This window comes from Biomphalaria glabrata, chromosome 14, assembly GCF_947242115.1.
Source record: "Biomphalaria glabrata chromosome 14, xgBioGlab47.1, whole genome shotgun sequence".
Classification (NCBI taxonomy): domain Eukaryota; kingdom Metazoa; phylum Mollusca; class Gastropoda; family Planorbidae; genus Biomphalaria; species Biomphalaria glabrata.
The window spans coordinates 5063212-5084112 of NC_074724.1; the positions used below are offsets into that span (position 1 = coordinate 5063212).

A 20901-nucleotide genomic window follows, 5' to 3' on the forward strand; every position below is an offset into this window, starting at 1 on the left:
TATTTTTTTTTCTTTTTAGCGCGTTAAGCTTGGTATAGGGTTAGCCAGGTGAGTAGTACGGTTAGCCAGTTATTTTCTTTGCCATTTTTGGTGTTTTGAGAGGTGGGATAGGGGGTCTGAGAGTCAGACAATGGCGTTGGGTCGTTGGGTCATATGGCGTTGGGTCGTTGGGTCATATGGCGTTGGGTCGTTGGGTCATATGACGTTGGGTCGTTGGGTCATATGGCGTTGGGTCGTTGGGTCATATGGCGTTGGGTCATATGCAGTTGGGTCGTTGGGTCATGTAGTGTCTATCCCACCCATGTAGTTTAGTGATGCCTATCAGGGCTAGGAGATGTTAGTGCAAATTTTGTCATGCGAGAAGGCAGTGACATTTTTTTTCTCCTTCTTAGTTACTGTTACTTTAGGTCGAGCGTTTTTTTTTTACCTGGTGTGTCCTTGTTGTATGGATCTCTGGTAGTGAAGTCACAGGGTGACATAGTTTTTTTCGTTTTTTTTTCGTTGCGCCAAGAGTTTTTTTTTTCAGTGGTTCTCGAGTTTTGTTGGGCCTGGTTTCAGTTTTTTGTATGCAGTGTTTTGGTGTTTGTTGATGTTTTGAATGTTAATGGTTGTCTTGTAAATTCAATGTTTACTATTTTGTAAAGTAATTTCTTTAGTATTGTCAACGTAGTAGTCTTTCCACAATGTAGATCTAAATAACATGATTATTAGTCATATTTGAAGTAGGATAGGATACTGAATCATTAAATCAAAAACAATCAAAAGGGACAAGTATGAAATAGATATTTAAAAAAACTCGAATCGATACGAACCAAAATAGAAAATAATTCATTAATAATAATCAAAACATATGAATTTTTAAAATAAAAATACAAATAATAAATTAATTTTAAATTCACTTTTTTTGAATAGTCAACCTTAACATAAAATGCAGTGTAAATAAATAAATAAAAAACCACTATGACTAGTTGTATAGGCGTACATAACATTTTTTACAGAGACTAAAGATCAACTCAACAGATCATTCTTATCGTCCGACTTTGTAGCGTGGCAAACATGTTTGTTAAAGTAGAATTTTGAGGTTTTAAAAAAGGTGAATGTTTTGATTTTTTTCTTACATAATTTTAGTTGGAATCCATTGAATATTTATTTTTATTAGATTATTTTTCTACCATATATGATAATAGGGAAATAGGCCACCCGATTTTTTTTGTTTATGTATATAGGGAGGGGTAAGGTCCCATAATTATTTCTAGAACCCGGGCCCTTAGGTACCTTGCTATGTCTTTGGTCAGAAAATTTTTACCAGGATTTGAGCCCTCAACCCCTCATCAATTGCTTTACCACTCAACCACCAAGGCCCCTCTGCTCAGAATTACGCCGTCTATTTTTTTTTTATCAAGGCATAAAAAAGTGTGTCGTAATGTCAGTCATAATGTATGTTTAATAAAGTATATCATAATAAAGTGTGCCATAATAAAGTAGGTCATAATAAATTGATGTTATAATAAAATATATCAAAATAAAGTAGGTTATTATAAAATATATCAAAATAAAATAGGTCATAATAAAGTGGTTCATAATAAAGTAGGTCATAATAAAGTGGGTCGTAATAAATAGGTCATAATAAAGTGGGTCGTAATAAAGTAGGTCATAATAAAGTATGTCATAAAGTATCTTAATCTTAATCTTAAATGTTTATGTTAAAGACGTTACTTCAAAAAAAAGAAGATGATTACGTCCTACGCGTCATGCATTTAGTCATGCATTTAGTCATGCATATTAACCAATGACCTAAACTCCGCCAAGTCAATGTAGTTTTACTACCATTAGGTATAAATACAAACAAAGCATGTACGTGAATGCAAAGTTTAAAGGCACTTTTGGGACATATATTTAATATCAACAAAATACAATAAAATGAATTGTTACAGTTTCGAAGCTACAACGATCAAAGAGATTCGGTGAACTGTTGAAACACATCAACAGATACACATCAACAGATACACATAGAGACACATCAACAGATACACATAGACACATCAACAGATACACATAGATATCTACTACAGAGGTGAAACAATTTGCTCTTTCTATTTAATTTTAACAACTAATAAAACTCTTCACACGTATAGACACATTTTGTTTTGCTTTGAACAACGAAACTATTGTTACGTATATAAAAACAAGCAAAGTAAAAAAAAATTAGTTATAAAAAGAGCTTACCTAAAGGAAAGAAAGATTGCGTGACGAAAAAACGGTCATTTTAAAACAAAATTACATGTATAAATATATACACAGCAACATAAAAAGTATCTGTTATTTTCCATAATTTTGCTCTCGGGGTAAAAAGCCTAATGGAGGGGCTCTTTGCCCCAGGTGTGGGGTAAAGAGACCCTTTTTTTAACTTCTTACATTTTATGCAATATTTTTTAAATGTCTTGACACAAAATCATTTTTAAAACTAATTTGTAAAGTAGACATGAGTAGACTACTTGAAACATAATTTAAGGTACAAACATATTAATAACCTAGCTTTAACAGTCCATAGAAGCTTAGAGGGGGCTTTTTGCCTTACGTTACCCTATTGTGTCACTTGGTTAAATAAATTCATGCGTAGCCTACATTAGGCATTGCACTTGAGCATTTGTGTACATTTTGTGACTGTACCAGTTAACAACCACAAACTGGATTCGAGTAGTGCTTTCCTGCTCAGTAGAATTTATCGAACCAAAAAAAAAAAAAGTTATTATTACTGGCAAAAAGACTTTAAAAATTATAGTGGAACTAAGAAGAAAATACATGGCCAATGAACGCAATGTACAAAGGCATCTTTTGTTCTATGCACTTTTCCTGAAGTTGGCGGATGGAGAAAATTATGTGGATCTCCCTGGTACTACTAATAAAAAGAAACCACAATTATTTATATTTATTTATTACTAAAGAATCTTATTTTATATGCATTTTAAAAAGACATTTTTTATAACAAAAATATGTTTTATTAATATTCATGCATATTAAGGAAGTTAGTAATGTTTACGTACATGCAGAGCAGAACCACTGGAGACGTTACTCATTCGTCTCCATCAAACTTTATGTTCTACACTTTTTGATAACCAAACTGTTCTTCAGCCAAACGTTTTAATGTGAGTCTGTCTGGTTTGCTTGTTTTTAACTCTGGAAAGTCTTCTTTGAATATCTGTAATGGAATAAAAAAAATAAATTGAGATTTTTTTTTTAATGCTCCCCACATAAGGAAAAAGACGCATTTTTTGTGTGTGCTGTCTGTCTAGTTTAGTTCTCGAAAACTAGAAAACGTATAGAACATCCGATTTTGTGGTTTGCTAACTTTAGATGCAACAAGAACTTTTGATCTTCCAAAATTTAAAAAAAAAAATTCTTTTACTTTTAAAATTAATTAGTCAATTGTTTGTTGTTTTTTTCTCTAAAGAAATACAATTTTAAAAACAATACTTCTAAGACTTGAATGTTTTTTCTGGCTAGAAATGATCTATAGGCGAGTGCGTTGGCTGAGTGCTTAAGTGTTTGGCTTCCGAACCTGGGGTCCTAGGTTCGATTCTCATTGAAGACTGGGATATAGAATTTCGGGATTTTTAGGACGCCCTTGAGTCCACCGAACTCTAATGAGTACCTGACTTTTGTTGGGGAAAGTAAAGGCGGTTAGTCTTTGTGCTGGTCACATGACACCCTGCTCTTTAACATCATACCAATAGATCGCTAGGTCTGAAAGGGAAACTTTACTTATTTTTTAATGATCTATAGAAAACATTTCTTACCCTAAATTTGACCATTAAAAAAATATTTTTGAAAGCAAGTTACCAAGTAGAATGCAGGCCTTGGTGTGTACGCAGACACGAGATTTGGTAGAAAACATTGCTTAATGAAACATTTCTTACCCTAAATTTGACCATTAAAAAAATATTTTTGAAAGCAAGTTACCAAGTAGAATGCAGGCCTGGGTGTGTATGCAGACACGAGATTTGGTAGAAAACGTTGCTCACAGAAAGATTTGATCTCTTCAACACCGACTGTACTTGTGGAAGACAGCTTCACGCATGCGCAGATGTTATGATACAGGACTGGGTCGGAAACCTTATAATGATTATAAAAAAATGTCATTAAAAATTGTCAAATAATTATATTAAGTTGAGCGGCAAAAATGATTTTTTTAGTGTATGGCGTTTTGAATAATGAAAAAAAAATTTGCTACAGGATTTAAAGTAAAATTTGGAATGTGTTTACGATTTTTTTTGCTTATGAAATTGTTAATATTATAATATTTCTGCAGTAATCAATAACGATACTCTAAAATTGCTCCCGAATGTTAAAAAATAATTGATAGTTAATTATTAAAATGATCTAGATCTTTTGTTGTCAATATTTTTACACTAAATGTTATTCACAGTAATCTGCTTTGGTTGACACTTTGATTTTTAAGTTCCTGTTTACGAACGTATATATGAAGTGGTGGCGACGCAATGGAACCTATACAAAAACGTAAGAAAAGGAATACATGATGATTTGGGTCGATTTTGTAGTAAATAGATACAATAAACAATGTCAGTGTTGCCAACTAAAGAGTAAACATTACTTTGTTCTACAAACAAAAGGTTATAGAAATTTGATTCTTAAGTACTGAAAATACACACACACACATCATTATATAGTTGATTGAAATACTTCCCTTATCAAAACTTCTATGTAATGCTATTGTGGAGAGCTTGTAGAACGAATAGTAGAAAGCTTGTAGAAGTTGGAGTTGTACAGAGAATAGAGTTGGAGTTGCACTGCAAAGCTTTTGTACAATAAATATATTGAAAGTGCTACAAAGTAGACTTATCCTTGCATAGAGATTATCAACAGTTAAAAGAACACGCATCATTACAGTTATTTTATATGTTCCTTCTCTATTCCCATGTTCGCCGCTAGATAGGAGATAAGTAACACTTATTATTTATGAAATTTTTTTTTGAAATAAAAAAGCTTATTAAAACTATGATTACGGCGCCAGATGTTTACAAAAGATCTACTCACGGGTACAACGCAGGCTAGAATCACATCCGGATGTAAAGAGATTTGATCCTCCAGCCAACCAGGATACACAACAGCAGCTCCGTAGGTGATGGTGTCTTTGTTTCTGCCCAAAACAAACACATTCCCTTCGTCGTCAAGGTAACCGCAATCCTCCAAATTAAACCAACCATCTTCTGTGAATGCCTTCAACGTGTCCGGGTCTGGATGTTCCAACTTGTTGTAATAACCACTGAATACTCTTTCCCCTTTCAAATAGTTTAAGGAGGAAAATACAGTAAGGTCTATGCTATGTAGCTTTGCTATCTAAAGAAGGTATTTACTGTATTTTTTAAATTGAAAACAAATTTGACAATCACAATATGATAGTTACCTTTCACTTGAATAGTTCCAACTTCCTTGGGTTTACATAATCCATTTTGGTCGCCAACGACACGTAGCATGTTCCCTTTTGAAGGTTTGCCACAGTTATAAGACTCGAAGTTGTCTTCTACAAAAGAAGGTAAAAGTAAAACTGAGACTAATTCTACTTTTATTCTAGCATGCCGCTCAATAGATATTCACATATATTATAATGGATACATAAAGACACTAGCCTAGGACAAATACATGCTATTTTGGACGATAGTTAGGCCTACAGAGCCTATGTTGATATATATATATATATCATATAGCAATATAGGAAGTGTTCATAAGTGTTTAAGTATTTTAAAAGGCTTATAATAATGTATGTTTTGTGCACATTTTAACACTGCACATTTCTCAGTTCTTTCATTTTTTTAAAAACTAAATAGCATTTTTTAGTTGGCAATTCTTATCTTACAAGTAAGCGTCCTTGATATTACTTCGAATGTCTTGGTTTTTCTTTAGGTTACCTTTATTTACTGTACATTTATCGATATCGCTTCTGTTCTTTTTCAATGTTACTGTATGTTATGGCTTAAAGAATGTAAATCAAAATTTAAATGCAAACAAAAAGAAGACCACTATATTTAGGATGATTCGTGCCAACCCCAGAGTATCTAACAATACACATTCAATAGACAAGGAAAAAAATAGTATATTTTTTAAACTTAAGAAAACAACAAAACTTTAATTAATTGTACCTGCATCAATTAGTTTGAATCATTAATATCATTAAATTTGTGCGATTAGAAATATTTTGAACAATTGTTTTTGTGAAGTGTAATTTTGAGCCTTTACCTTCCCCTTACTCTATGATCGAATCACTTGAAAGAAGGGGGTATCTCTTTAAATGTTACCGTGATTGATTTTTAAATGCATTTATAAATTAAATTCGAATTCGAACTCGACGGTTCAAACCTCCTCTAGCCAACAGACTAACCACTGTGCCAGGGCAGTGCTTATGAAACGAGAATGTCTGATAGTTATCTATTGTTAGTTTCAAACTTTCTCTCTACAAAGTATAAGGGGAGTAATTCAGTTTATACCATCACATAAGTCAAGTACAATTTCTTTCCTTTGTTCGATACCGAACAAATTTATTACTTACCAATAGTTAATATCTAATTGGTTAATTTTTGAAATTGATTATTGTTTTGTCAGGTATAAGAAATAAGTGTGCCAAATTTCAGTTTGATCCAAGGTTGGGTGTGGGAGAAATAACGTGTACAAACTTTTTACCAGACAGAGTGAGTTGATAAAAGCTTTGCTATATACCTTGCACGGTTATCCCTGCGATTGAAGACACCTCAGTTGAACCGTAAGCTACAACTACACTCTCTGATAACAGAAACATTTTCTTCACTTGTTCCTGTCACATATAAATGATAAATTTAAACAAAAATCGGAACATTTTTACGCCGTCCCCATTACCCCTAGCCACGAAAACAAAAATCGTTGTAAAACCAATGTATCAATCTACTCAGAGTATATAAAATGTTTATGATAGGCCTTATAAATTCAGTCATATATGACTGTGCGCAAAATGTTCCTGAACCTCTATTTATTGAACAAACGATCAGTCTATTACTGGGAAACCCGCTGACGTTTACTGCACAATCTAATGATTGTGTAGACCTCTAGCCAAATTTAAATTCATTTTTTTTTCGTTTGCTTTTCTGTTGTTTTTTTGGCCCCCATGAAGAGTTGGCAAGCTTATTAGGATAACCTCTTGTATATTAATATCCAATGGTGTGAATTTGATTTTTGCGAGAGTGTGTTTGTGTCGTGGTTCATTCTTGAAGCTGTATTCTTAGGTACCTATCCTGGGAAGTAATGTTTATGTGTGTTTGAGGGGAGAGACGGGGCGAAATGGCATGAGTTAGAGAACCAGCAAGAGAGCAGAGGCTGTAGGACCGGATCTAGATTTGATAAGATCCTAAGCTATTAAAGATATTCTGACATCTAATTGATCCTAATCCTCCCTCTTAGCCCCCCCCCCCAACACACTCACTGGGTACGCCTATGTATACATCAGATTTTTTTTAAGCTTTGTTAAAATTGCATCGCCGGAACACTTTTGGTAGGGGGCCTCGTAGAAATGGGCCTTAAACTATAGCTTTCTTTGCTTCTGCGATTGTGGTGCCAATGGTACTGACGAAGATTAATTTTCTTTCGCTCTTTAGATTTTTTAAAACTGTAATAAAAGCGGTTGACACGTTTTTCCATCTAACCCAGGAGTGGGCAAATTACGACCCGCGGGCCACATGCGGCCCGCCTGGGTGTTTTATGCGGCCCGCGGACACCTACAGAAATCAGGTGTTCCCATGGTTTATATATATATATATAATGTAAAAAAAATTAAAATATGTAATTGTAAATATCTACAGAAATAACTGAAACTTCTTATTCTTATCAATTATGATGAAAGGCTAAAAAAGGATTGTCTCTATATGTCATTTTAAAAAGTTTTAAATAAACGAAGATTACTCCTATTGGGAATATTTTGAAACATTCAGTTCAAGACACAAACTCAAACCAGTATTTATTCAATGCTTTAAAGAACTGTGTTGAAAGTGTTGAGTTGGCTTGGAGCAAGAGGGCGAGTGTAACAACTAATGGGGCCCGTGCTTTTAAATTAGAAAAACAGGGGATTTAAAAAAAAATAATTAATGAACAATAGCCTAACCATTAACTCTAAACGGAAAAGTTTTCACAAAGCTGCATTGAATATGAAACATATTATTGGCTTATTAACTTCAGTGATCAAACTTATCATAGCTGGATTTCTTAACCACAGGCAGTTCCGAGATGTACTTAGAAAACATTCCGATGTTCAGTACCACAGCAGTATCAACTGCCTCGGCATGTGCAAGATATTGAGAGGATATGGAAGCTCAAGGAAGACAGTGTTATGCTCCATGAAGAACATTGACTGTGACTATGTTATTATAATAATACTTCTAAAGAAGAGTGAAAGACAGATCATATTTTTCATTGCAAATAATGCAAAGGGGTGTTTGCACATGAAATGTATGTGTATGTTAAATCTTTTCATTTCTCCAGGCAAGCAAGCGAAGTCAGTTTTTATCATTTTCCTTTGCTGAAATGTGAACCCATTTTTTGTGAAATGGTTGGAAAAGTAGAAAACTTATTTTGATTTTTTCATTGAGGAATTTCAAAGACATCAAGAACTTGGAACCAGTTTTCAATAGCTCAGTTCACCATTTAACGAAGAAGCTGATTCAGCTCCAGAGGACAGTCAATTTTTTCCGTGGGAGTTTCTTGGGTACCAGAAGTTGCATATCCACACTTTGAAAACTTTGCTTCTAAATATTTACATTACTTGGGTCCACATACATCTGAGAACAATTGTTTTGTTCTTGAAAATGAAAAAGTGTAAGAACAGATCAATGCTGACTGACTGTAATTTGACAGCAGTCACCAGGATAACAACTAGTAAGCTAGTTCCACAGTTTATGAACATTATATATATATACCCATAAAGTGTTGGAAGGCTACCAGAAGGATTGTAAAAAGGGAGATATTAATTGTGCTGTTTTTTTATGCCAATTCAGAAATCCATTGTATGCTTGAAAAAAAAACAACACTTGTAAATAAAACGTTCTTACATGAGTTTGTCCCAGGGTGAGGAAAAGGAAATATTCGAAGTATTTTTCTTTATATATTAAGTCTCATTTTAAAGTACTTATAAATTATGCAATTTTTAATTATTAGTTTTTGTTTTTCAATCCTACGTTGTTTAACTTATTCTAGATATTTTCAACTCTTTTCCTTCTAATTGACGGCACCATCGTTGATTTGACCTCATAAAATTAAATTAATATTTAAATTTTTAAAAACTTGGATTTGTGTTATATAAAAAGAGCATGCATTTCCCTTTAATTCTATACCAAATACAACATTTTCTGATAACAAACAACAAAGCTATTGAAGCCCAATCATAACATGGTAGTTATGAGCAAATAGAAGAATTCCTTCAAAACGTGGACAAATAATTACGGAGAGAAAGAGTTAAAACTACCTTTGTCATTGGCTGGCCTATGACTATTAAATATTTCAACTTTTTGGGGAACACTCCACCGGAACTTGTGATGTGAGTAATTCTTTTCTCTACTTCAAGAGGGGCCATGATAGCGAACGTGCAGTCTTCGTTAGTGACTGCGTCCCAAAAATCTTGAGAGGCCGTGGACTCATCCAGTGTATAGCTGTCTTTTAAGACTTTGGTTACCACGGTAGAGGAAAAGGAAAACCCCCCTATCAAACCTGAAAAAAAAAATTAAATATCGCAATAAGATTGAGTTATATAAATTATTTCATTTTATCACACAAAGTTTCATTTAATATATCACTTTCTCTTCTATAATACAAAAATATACTCAAAAAAAAAAAAAAAAAAAAAGACAATCGAATCAACTTTTGTTGGACATAATTCTTATTGGATTGGATTATTATTATAGATTCTATAAAGCGCTACTCTTCCGCTTACAGCCTGCTCAGATCGCATTTCTGGACCAGTTGGGGGGGGGGGGGGAAGGAGGGGGTATCTGGAAGAAGGTTTTTCGTGCTGCCTTTAGGTGCCTAACCTCGTGTCCCCTTCATTGGTAGCCAAGACAAGTCCTCATTTTCCTGTCTGCCTTTGAAAGTATTTCTCCCAACGGTTTAGCGTGGACAGGGAGCCATCACTTACGTTCGATTGTTCCACAATGGCAGCGACCATCACTATGATTGGGTCGTGCCTCATATGTCATGCTCGTAGAGCCACCAGACGTCCTGCAAAAGGAGGCCATAGCAACCTTTTCTGGGCTCGTGTCCTCCATCCGGCCGGCATTAGCCTAAAGTAAGAAAATGTCCGCTTTTTTTTACTGTATTTTACTGCAATGGCAGAAAACTAGAATGCACCCTTCGAGGAATTTCATTCTCTCGCTAGATGTTTCTAAATACATTCAAAGACACTACAGTTGATGAGCTATTGTCTTGCTTACAGTAACGGTGTTCCATTGCTTGACCAGTACCTACTGTGAGTCTGTAAGTTCAAGATATCTCATTATTACCATAACAGAAAGATAACACGTTTTTTGTAAAGCATCTTCATGAACAGTGCTGTACGTATATACAAAGCTCTTATAGTGAAACTTGTTATTCAGGGGTTCTCAAAATATGTGAATTTTTTTCCTTTCATTCCAGGGTATAGTGCCAAATTTGAGAAAGTATGTTTACACAGTGAACATAAGAGACAAATGTTCTGCCTCAGTGAGAGCTATTCTTCCCACGAAGGGCAATTTAATGAAAATTTCATGCAAGAAGATCCACGCATATGATGAAAATTAATTTCTTCTGAGAAATATGAAATTTAATAAAGTTGCATTACATCCTAAGTGGCTGAGCGGTAAAACGCTTGGCTTCCAAACCGGGGGTCCCGGGTTCCAATCCAGGTGAAGACTGGGATTTTTAATTTTGGGATCTTTGGTCGCCTCTGAGTCCACCCAGCAATAATGGATACCTGACAGTAGTTGGGGAAAAGTAAAGGCGGTTTCGTCTTTGTGCTGGCCACATGACACCATCGTTAACGGTAGGCCAAAGAAACGGAGGACCTTTACATCATCTGCACTATAGACCACAAGGTCTGAACTGGGAACTCTACTTTACATCCTATTATTTACTATGTTTAATCAAAGAAAAATATGTTCAGTTTTTTTTTTATAAGTTTACTTTTTTTTTCTCCCTTTTAAGGCCTTGTCTTCCTTTTTGTTCCTTTTTGGGAATGTAGATTTCTGATAACTCTAAAAGGGGGAGTGTGGAAATGACCTGACATCGAACTCATGACTCTAGCCTCCTCAAGCAGACATTCTAACCACTCCGCTAGTGAGGTGTGTATAAAAAATAGAAGATTGGATAGTTATCTTGTGCTTGTTTCAAACTTACTTTAGAGCGGTGACCTATAAAGGGAACTAATTCATCTTATACGATCACTTCAGTCAAGTACAATTTCTTTCCAATGTTCGAATTACAAAACAAAACAAAAATAATTATCAATAATCAATTAACTAATTAATTTATTTCAACTTTGATTGATCCGTGATTTGGAGAAATAACGTGTACAAACTTCAACCAGACAGACAGAGTGAGTGGATAGAAACTTTGACCAGACAGACAGAGTGAGTGGATAGAAACTTCGACCAGACAGACAGAGTGAGTGGATAGAAACTTCGACCAGACAGACAGAGTGAGTGGATAGAAACTTTGACCAGACAGACAGAGTGAGTGGATAGAAACTTCGACCAGACAGACAGAGTGAGTGGATACAAACTTTGACCAGACAGACAAAGTGAGTGGATAGAAACTTTGACCAGACAGACAGAGTGAGTGGATACAAACTTTGACCAGACAAACAGAGTGAGTGGATACAAACTTTGACCAGACAAACAGAGTGAGTGGATACAAACTTTGACCAGACAAACAGAGTGAGTGGATACAAACTTTGACCAAACAAACAGAGTGAGTGGATACAAACTTTGACCAGACAAACAGAGTGAGTGGATACAAACTTTGACCAGACAGACAGAGTGAGTGGATACAAACTTTGACCAGACAGACAGAGTGAGTGGATACAAACTTTGACCAGACCGACAGAGTGAGTGGATACAAACTTTGACCAGACAAACAGAGTGAGTGGATACAAACTTTGACCAGACAAACAGAGTGAGTGGATACAAACTTTGACCAGACAAACAGAGTGAGTGGATACAAACTTTGACCAGACAAACAGAGTGAGTGGATACAAACTTTGACCAGACAAACACAGTGAGTGGATACAAACTTTGACCAGACAGACAGAGTGAGTGGATACAAACTTTGACCAGACCGACAGAGTGAGTGGATACAAACTTTGACCAGACAGACAGAGTGAGTGGATACAAACTTTGACGAGACAGACAGAGTGAGTGGATACAAACTTTGACCAGACCGACAGAGTGAGTGGATACAGACTTTGACCAGACAGACAGAGTGAGTGAGTGGATACAAACTTTGACCAGACCGACAGAGTGAGTGAGTGGATACAAACTTTGACCAGACCGACAGAGTGAGTGGATACAAACTTTGACCAGACCGACAGAGTGAGTGGATACAAACTTTTTTACCAGACAAACAGAGTGAGTGGATTTAAATTTTGACCAGACAGACAGAGTGAGTCGATACAAACTTTGTAAAAAGCAGTAGACGAGAACACCCTGCGTACCTAACAGTCTATCGCTGTACATTGTAATCTTGACGCTCTGCCCGTACGTTTTCCTGTACCAGGCCACGTCTCGCATCAGTAGACAGTTCACTGTATCAGCGTGCGTCCTCGGCACAAGTTTGGAATAGCCAGTGGAGCCGGACGTACAGAAGATAACGGCCAAGTCGGATGGGCTGACTTTGTCAACAAACATTTCCTCGTCGCTGTAGGTCAAGTCTTCCAAAAAAGGTATTTTTGGACTGGAAGAAGAAATATTATATAAAAGAAATAAATCAGGCCCGTCATTATGAATCATTTCCACCCATTGAACTGCATGGAAACTTCAACATAGAAACCATTCATTTGTGAGATTTAATACATTTTAAATGAGATTGTGAAAACAAAATTTAACCCATTAGAAACATAAAGACAAATATATTATCTAAAGGAAAGAACCTCTAATTATTGCCATTTATCAGAAAATTACAGGGTTTAGCTCCCTTTTGGCTAAATATAACAAAATTAATAACTTTGTACTAAATGACTATGAATAATTAAGCATAATTTTAACCTGATCCAAGAATGTGACGTCGGAGAAAAACAAAACGTGTCAAAACTTAATAAGGGGATTAAGTCCGTATATACATCAACATCTCTCATTAAGTAGCATTTATTCCCCTTATTTTGATATCAAACCAAATAATTTATCATCAACTATTAATTAACTAATCAGTTAATTTTTTTCATTAATTCATGTCTTGTCAAGTTCAACGAATAATTGTTCAAAGTTTTAACTTGACCCGAGAATGGGAAATAGGAGATGAAACGAGTTCAAACTTTTTACCAGACAGACAGACAGACAGACAGAGTGACTGGATATAAGCTTTGTGAAAATGGGATGTGGTGGCAGAGTGGTAAAGCGCTAGGCTAAAGGACCCAGGGATCTTGAGTTAGAATTGTTGATGAAGGTTGGCATTAGATTCGTATTTCTTTTTTAGGAAATCCCTGAATCCCCTCTAATTGGTATCTAACTTACGTTAGGTAGGTAAAGGCTTTTGGCCGCTGTACTGTCCACATGATGTCCTTGGAAACCGCCGATTAAATAAAAAGATGACTTTACATCTTTGCCATAGATCGCAAGGTATTTTTCAACCTTACAAACTAATACAAATGTATATCGGCTAGACACACAGTGGGAAGTCAATAATTCTCTTCATAGAGAGATTCAATTTTTAGCGGGGAAAAGACACTATTATTTTTGTGTGACCTGTCTGTTCGTCCGTCCTGTTTATATCTTAAAAAACTAGAAGAGAAAATGAAAATCGTACATCATGATATTTAGATTATTCAAAGTTCTGATGCAACGGCTACTTTTTTCTTTTCCGAAAGTGAACAATCTAATTTTAAAAATTATATATGCAAGCAGATTTTTTTTAAAATTACACCACTTTTCAATGAAAAACTTCAGGGGAGGTAACTTTTTTTTTAAAGGTCAAGAGACCTTATCTTCTGACAGCTTAAAGGTGCGGATTTATTTATTATGTAAACAACAGTATCACATTTAGAAATGAATCATATACGAACAGCATAGTACACCATTACCCGGTAACAAAAAGCCTACTATTCATGATCATAACATTGGCCTAGGTCTAGTGTAAATTCATACGAGTTCTAGTCTAGATATAGTAGAATCTATATCAAGACTTTATATCTAGTTCTAGATATAGATCTAGAATTAGATTTAGCTACACTTGAATCTAGATTTAGATCTAAAACTAGGTCTAGATCTAGCTAGATCTATGTCTAGTTTGTATGACAAATGACAATGGAGATATTAATTTTTATTTTGCGAGGAGAATGTCTGTTCCAAGTAGACCTACTCCAAGTCTTTCAAGTCATTTCTAGCTAGCTCACTACCTAATTTAAGTAGGTCTAGAGTTTTTTTTCTTGCTGCCAATTTATCTATTTTTGTAAGAAGAATAAATCTAATTTAGTTTTTCTTTATTGCATGTAACATGTTATTAATTTTGTATGGATGAATGTATGGATAAGGTTAATAATTATTATTAAAAATATATAAGTGTACGCTAAATGAATATATGGAGATGTTGTGGCTGAGTGGTAAAGCACTTGGAACCAGATGTCCCGTGTTCGAATCCTGGTGAACACTCTAGGTAGACCACTTCGGGGGCCGATTTTATGTTTGTGTTTCGACACAAACTGTCTTTGTAACTTTGTTAACTTAATTAAGGATTGAGGTACGGGAAACATTTATATACATGTAGTTTTAGGTTTACGACTCAGGCTACCTAATTAATTGTTTCTCTAAATTCCCATTCTCGGATCAAAACCTCCTACAAGAAAGCAATTGGTGGGTGTGGGCGGGGTTTAAACCTGGGATCATCGTGAAGACAGCACGAAGCACACATTATACGACAAGGTAGCTATATGGAAAAAAAAAGATGTGTTGACCTTGACATTATTTTATGTCTCGTGACACATACTGGTGACAATGTTTGGATTATTCCGATCTTCAATTACAAGAAAAAAATATTTAATAAATCCTTTAAAAAAGTTTATCTAAGGGGATGAACTCTGCACATACAATTATATCACCCTTTTTTCGATGTCAAACATAAGAATAAGGTACCAATTAATTATAGACTAATTGTTTAATTCTTTAATTGATTTATGTTTTGTTAGATACAATAAATAATTGTTTAAGGTTTCACCTTGCCCCAAGCATGGGTGCGGGAGGAATAATGCTTGCAATCATTTAAGGGGACAAAACCCGACATATTTAATCATATCTGTGAATACTAAAGAATTAATTTCCCTTGGTGGTATCAAAAAATGCAATTACAAACCAGTAATTAATTGACTAATTGGTTAATTTTCTTATTGATTTTCGTATATTTTCTACGCCAACGGATAACTGTGCAAAGTTTTAACGTTTTAAATTCATCCGAGAATGGGTCACATATGGCTGTGAAGGAACTAACGTGTTTACAACTTTTTACTAGACAGACAGACAGACAGATATAAGCTTTGTAAAAAGGGAGTCGACTATATATACTATATAGTGCAAACTTTTTATTTCAATTTGACGTTAGACAAAAAAAAAGGACACTATTAAACAATATTAAGTGACATCAACTCTACACATTGTTTAGCGTACCCAGTCCAGTATCTGGTCACGACGATCGATGACGTCATCTCGGGCGTGTGGTCAATGGAGATTCTGGTGATGAAGTCATCAGTGTCCCCGGCAATGTAAGGCTTAAGGAGTTGCCAGGTTGGACATTGCTTGTTATCAGACATGATTACACATTTACAGCCGCTCTTTCTTGCTGTGTGGTACAGATCAGAGCCATCTACCAACAAGTGCTACAACAGAGGAAAATATTTCCATGCGCTATGAAGGGCGGATTTTCATAAGGAGTGTTTGGTGTATCTGGTGTATAGAAAACATAAATATTTTATAAAACAAAATATATATATATTGCACTTCTTAACACTGCAGTATAACATCTATCTATCTATCTATCTATCTATCTATCTATCTATCTATCTATCTATCTATCTATCTATCTATCTATCTATCTATCTATCTATCTATCCATCCATCCATCCATCCATCCATCCATCCATCCATCCATCCATCCATCTATCTATCTATCTATCTATCTATTTATCATGGGCTACCGGAGGGGGGTTAACTTGCACCACCCTGGATTCTGAGTAGCCAAATTCTTGCCATTTTTTGGCACCATCCAATCAATTAACTTCTAAGTAGCAACTGAACAAGTAGTGCTTCCACTGGCTAATGTAGTAGTAGAAATAAGTAGATTAACGTATGGAATGGATGTCCAACCATGTACGTGCACGCCTTTGAATTCTGAGTAGCCACGTTTTAGCCATTTTAAAATATTTTATAATAAAATACATCTTCCAGATCTTTTTTTTTATTACGTAGATGTAGATTTAGTCAGAATCCAGGGGTGGGGGGTGGGGGGGGGGGTTGCAAGTGCTCCACCTTTATACCCCCCCCTGCGGGTGCCCATGCATTATTGATTCAAGAGTTTAATACGTTAATGTTCAGGAAAATTTTGCGCATCATCTTCTAAGTCTAAATCTAAAGGACTATCATTAGAAAATTATAAAGTGTAGTAACTTCACAAGTGGTGCTTCCACTGAGGTACAGTTGTAAAGATATGCTATAATTGTAACTAGAATAGGCAAATCTGTAATACATGTCCGACCATGTATGATTTATTCTAGACTTGCAATTCTTTGCTCTATAAAAGGATGTCACATATTCTATAGCATGTTAGTCGTGACGATTTGTTTATATTTGCACATAGCTATAGTTATTATGAATGCCACAAGGTCGACTTTCATAAGACATTCTGTATGGTGATTTAACAGAAGGCAGGAGATCCGCTGGTCGTCCACTGCTAAGGTATACTGATGTATGCAAACGCGACATATAGCTCTTCTAAATTGGCACTAACAGCTGGGAAAAAGTGGCACTGGATAGATTCACACGAAGAGCGAGCATTAATGGAAGGTCCTGGATTGCAGATGCCATACACAATAGTAGCAGAAAGAAGGGTGAAAGTACAAAGGATTGGCCACTTTAGTCACACAAGAAGTTGCAAATGGGAAAAAAAATCTATCTATCTATTTATCTATTTATCTATCTATTTATCTATTTATCTATCTATCTATCTATCTATCTATCTATCTATCTATCTATCTATCTATCTATCTATCTATCTATCTATCTACATACCTACCTATCTATCTATCTATCTATCTATCTATCTATCTATCTATCTATCTATCTATCTATCTATCTATCTATCTATCTATCTATCTATCTATCTAACCTATAACTACCTGTAGGTTCATTGTAATACATCCAGCCAGAATAATTCCCAAGTCAGTGATAACTCTTTCCGGGCTGTTTGGCAACGTGTTTGCGATGACGTCCTGACGTTGAAAACCATGACGACGCAATCTGTCTGCGAAGCGTCCAGCCAGCTTGTAAAGAGTAAAAGCTGTATAGGAATCTCTCTGGCCTTTGTGGTAAAATACGAACAGCTCTTTACCAGGAAACATCTCAGCTAAAGACACTGTGCACTTATTGACAGTGTCGCGAGGCTCCCACACGGGGACTTGGTCAGCTGAGTTCATTGTTGTATATGACAATATTCAAGTTTACTGAAACGGTAGCGAAACGCAAATAAGAGATCTAAATATCATTTAATTATTGAAGTAAGCCAACAGATGTACAAAATAAAAGTATCAAAAATGGATGGCTGTCTGAACAGTCGTTCGGTCATCTCTATTGTCCGAGCTCAAATGTTGCACTCTCTCAGCCCCCGTCGTCCTTCTGGAGGTTTGGACTAGGAAGTAGATTATCCTCCACTCGAAGAAACATGTAAAACATCATAATCATGTGTAACATTTTCATTTTACAAACAATTAGAAAGATTAACGACTATGGCTCATCTCACTTCTAAAAACAGCAGTTATCCCCCTTTTTTTTTTCACACGCAGCTCAATTTTTCTTAGCAAGGGCAGGTACGCGATACAGTTTGGGAGCAGCGGCGTAGTTGGGTCTGCCAAGGTGTAGCACCGTGTGCTGCAAGCTGTTTGATGGTCATCGCCTTCTGATTTTTCCTCAGGGTTGATTCGTGAAACCTTGTTCATGCTGGATACAACCCCAAGGCAGCAGATGTTTTTATTCAGAGTTTTCCTTCTCTTGTGTGGGTAGCCAGCCAGCCAAGGCTAACGAGTCCCTCCTGCCTGAAGCTCTCGGGTTTTGGCACCAGTTACTCGCCTTTGCCCGGTTCATATATAGACCTATGTTTTTGTGTCCTTCCCCGTAAGACAAATTTAGTTTTTGATGGAAAAAAAGTAGTGTGTATATTGACCAAAAGACATCTCTATGCAAGTAGTTTTAAATCAGATTTTATACAAATGTAAAGTGTCATCCCCAAGGGCTCGTGTTGGCCCCAATTAGGAATGAGCAATGAGCCCAAATGATAGAAACTCCTACAAGCCATGGCTGTTAAGTCACTGACTGTGGGCCTCTAATGGTCTTGGACCAGAGTTTATTGAACCCCTTCGCGCCATGGATGTTACACCAACTCGCTGGACTCAATATCTAAGCCACACGTGGAGGCGAGAAATTGGACGGGTTGTCAGAGGCTATTTGAGACGCATGCTATTGGAAGCATTTTATAATTAGTGGGTTGCTATAAGATCTAATAACAACATTGCGAAATGAAAATGTTAAGTAGCAAAATATTCAAAAACTACTTTTTAAAAACGTTTTAAGGGTAACAGCTCCATATTTATAAGCGTAGTTCTCAATACTGTAAGAGTTATTTTCTTTTTCGATATCAAACTCAAATGAAATAATAACTACTATTTAATATTAGCTATTCTGTTATCGTCTTTCGTGAATTTTCGTATGTTATCCACATATATATATGTCTATGGTTATCCATTACTGATTCAAGAGTTTAATAAATTAATGTTCAGGTAAATTTTGCGCATCAAAGTCTAGACTGCAGCGGTTCTCAACCTTTTAAGCTCGGCGACCCCCTTTATACAATCCCCACTCTGCGGCGACCCCCATCCACACAGCAATAGAAGAATAGACAAAAACAATCCATATTTTCGATGGTCTTAGGCGACCCCTGGCAAAACGTCAATCAACCCCTAAGGGGGTCGCGACCTACAGGTTGAGAACCCCTGGTCCAGAGTCTAGCTCTATAGGCCTATCATTGGAATATTATAAAGTAACGTAGATCTATCTATACATTCACTTAACCAGGATTCTTTGTCAGGGGGGAAAGGTTGGGTTAAAAATGTTCATTCATTCATTAGTTAAGAGAAAAAAAAATCGTTCGATAAGTTTAACTCTTTCTCCCCCAATCGACGATGCCATCGTTAATTTGACCACATTAAATTAAATTAATATTTAATTTGTAAAACTTTTTTTTTATGTTATATAGAAGGTGCATGCATTCCCCTTTAACCCTACACCAAAAAAAAACATTTTCTGATCACAGCGAACAAAGCTATTAAAGCTTAATCATAATATGGTAGTGAAATAGTAATGAGCAAAATGAAGAATTGCGTCTGAATATGCAAAAATAATTAAGGAGGGAAAGAGTTAAAAGTTGTATAAAGGAGCTTTTGTCTTTTTTTAAAAAGTATTTTTAAAATATTTGTCTTATTTAAATTATTATTTTATTTCAACGTTTACCTTTCGTCCAGATTTAGCAATAACTTTAGATTTTTTTTGTGCCAAAACAAAGTCTACAATTGTTTTTTTTTTTCATCTAGTTTGCAACGCTGGGATGTGATGGAAGAATGATCTACCGCTAACTACTGTCAAACACAATACTAGTAATTGTACTAATGCTTTGGACTACAATAATATAGCCTACACACAGCAAACCTAGTCTAGAAATGCCTAAGATTTATCTGATAACATATATTAAGTGTTTGCATAAGTAGGCCTACAGGCACTTGTGCATTAAAATGGTATTTTTTATAACTCCACCCGTTATACATACCTAAACATTTGTATATGTTTTGCACAGAATATGGTCGAGGCTATCAGAGGGAGATGTATATTTAGTAAGAAAAAAAGATATTCACTAACGTAACATTATACATCCTATTATGTATTATCATGCATGTCTGTAGTAGAGAGGAAATTGTGTAGGCTTACTAATTAGATAGCACATCTGGTACATTGTGATTAAAGGCATATGGCTCGACCTCCGCATGAGAGGAGGAATTCATGACGATGGCTTAAGGAGTCGTGTCTCGCGGAAACGGATGTGACTAAATGAGTTGGGGCCTCCAGACAGAATCCCTCATCCTGGCCATGACAGAGCCTGCGATGCCGCTCATTCAAAACTGTATCTGCACTGGCCGTTCCTTTGGATACATCAGCTGTGTGGAGAGGGGGGACTGATGTGTGGACGACTTCGTTCCGACCATAACTAATGCCCAGGCTAAACGAAATAAACCTAAGTCCTTCCTGACTGAAGGAGGCTAACTATTTCTTAAAACGCTTTAGTAGTGAAAACTTTATAAGTTGACTTTGAAGGAGGCTATTTCTCTTTAGTACCGTAGTAAGAACTTTATAAGTTGACTATTATGTCCGTCTTGGCTTT

General features: G+C 35.7%; 1 protein-coding gene across 2 annotated transcripts; it reads right to left on the bottom strand.

Moving 5' to 3' along the window:
• Nucleotides 1-766: 766 nt before the first annotated feature.
• LOC106069161 (medium-chain acyl-CoA ligase ACSF2, mitochondrial-like) lies at nt 767-20134 on the bottom strand. Of its 2 annotated transcripts, XM_056010139.1 has the most exons (10): nt 19980-20134; nt 17597-17920; nt 15873-16081; nt 12716-12954; nt 9500-9741; nt 6733-6826; nt 5426-5542; nt 5056-5300; nt 3961-4113; nt 767-3199 (listed from the first exon to the last, which is right to left on the bottom strand). In XM_056010139.1, the coding sequence occupies exons 2-10, from the start codon at nt 17891-17893 to the stop codon at nt 3101-3103; spliced, it is 1695 nt and encodes a 564-aa protein (XP_055866114.1). In that variant the 5' UTR covers nt 17894-17920; nt 19980-20134; the 3' UTR covers nt 767-3100. The 2 variants fall into 2 exon arrangements, with proteins under 2 accessions (XP_055866114.1, XP_055866115.1); XM_056010140.1 differs by lacking the exon at nt 19980-20134 and having other exon boundaries at nt 15873-16148; nt 17597-17705.
• Between the last annotated feature and the right edge of the window lie 767 nt (nt 20135-20901).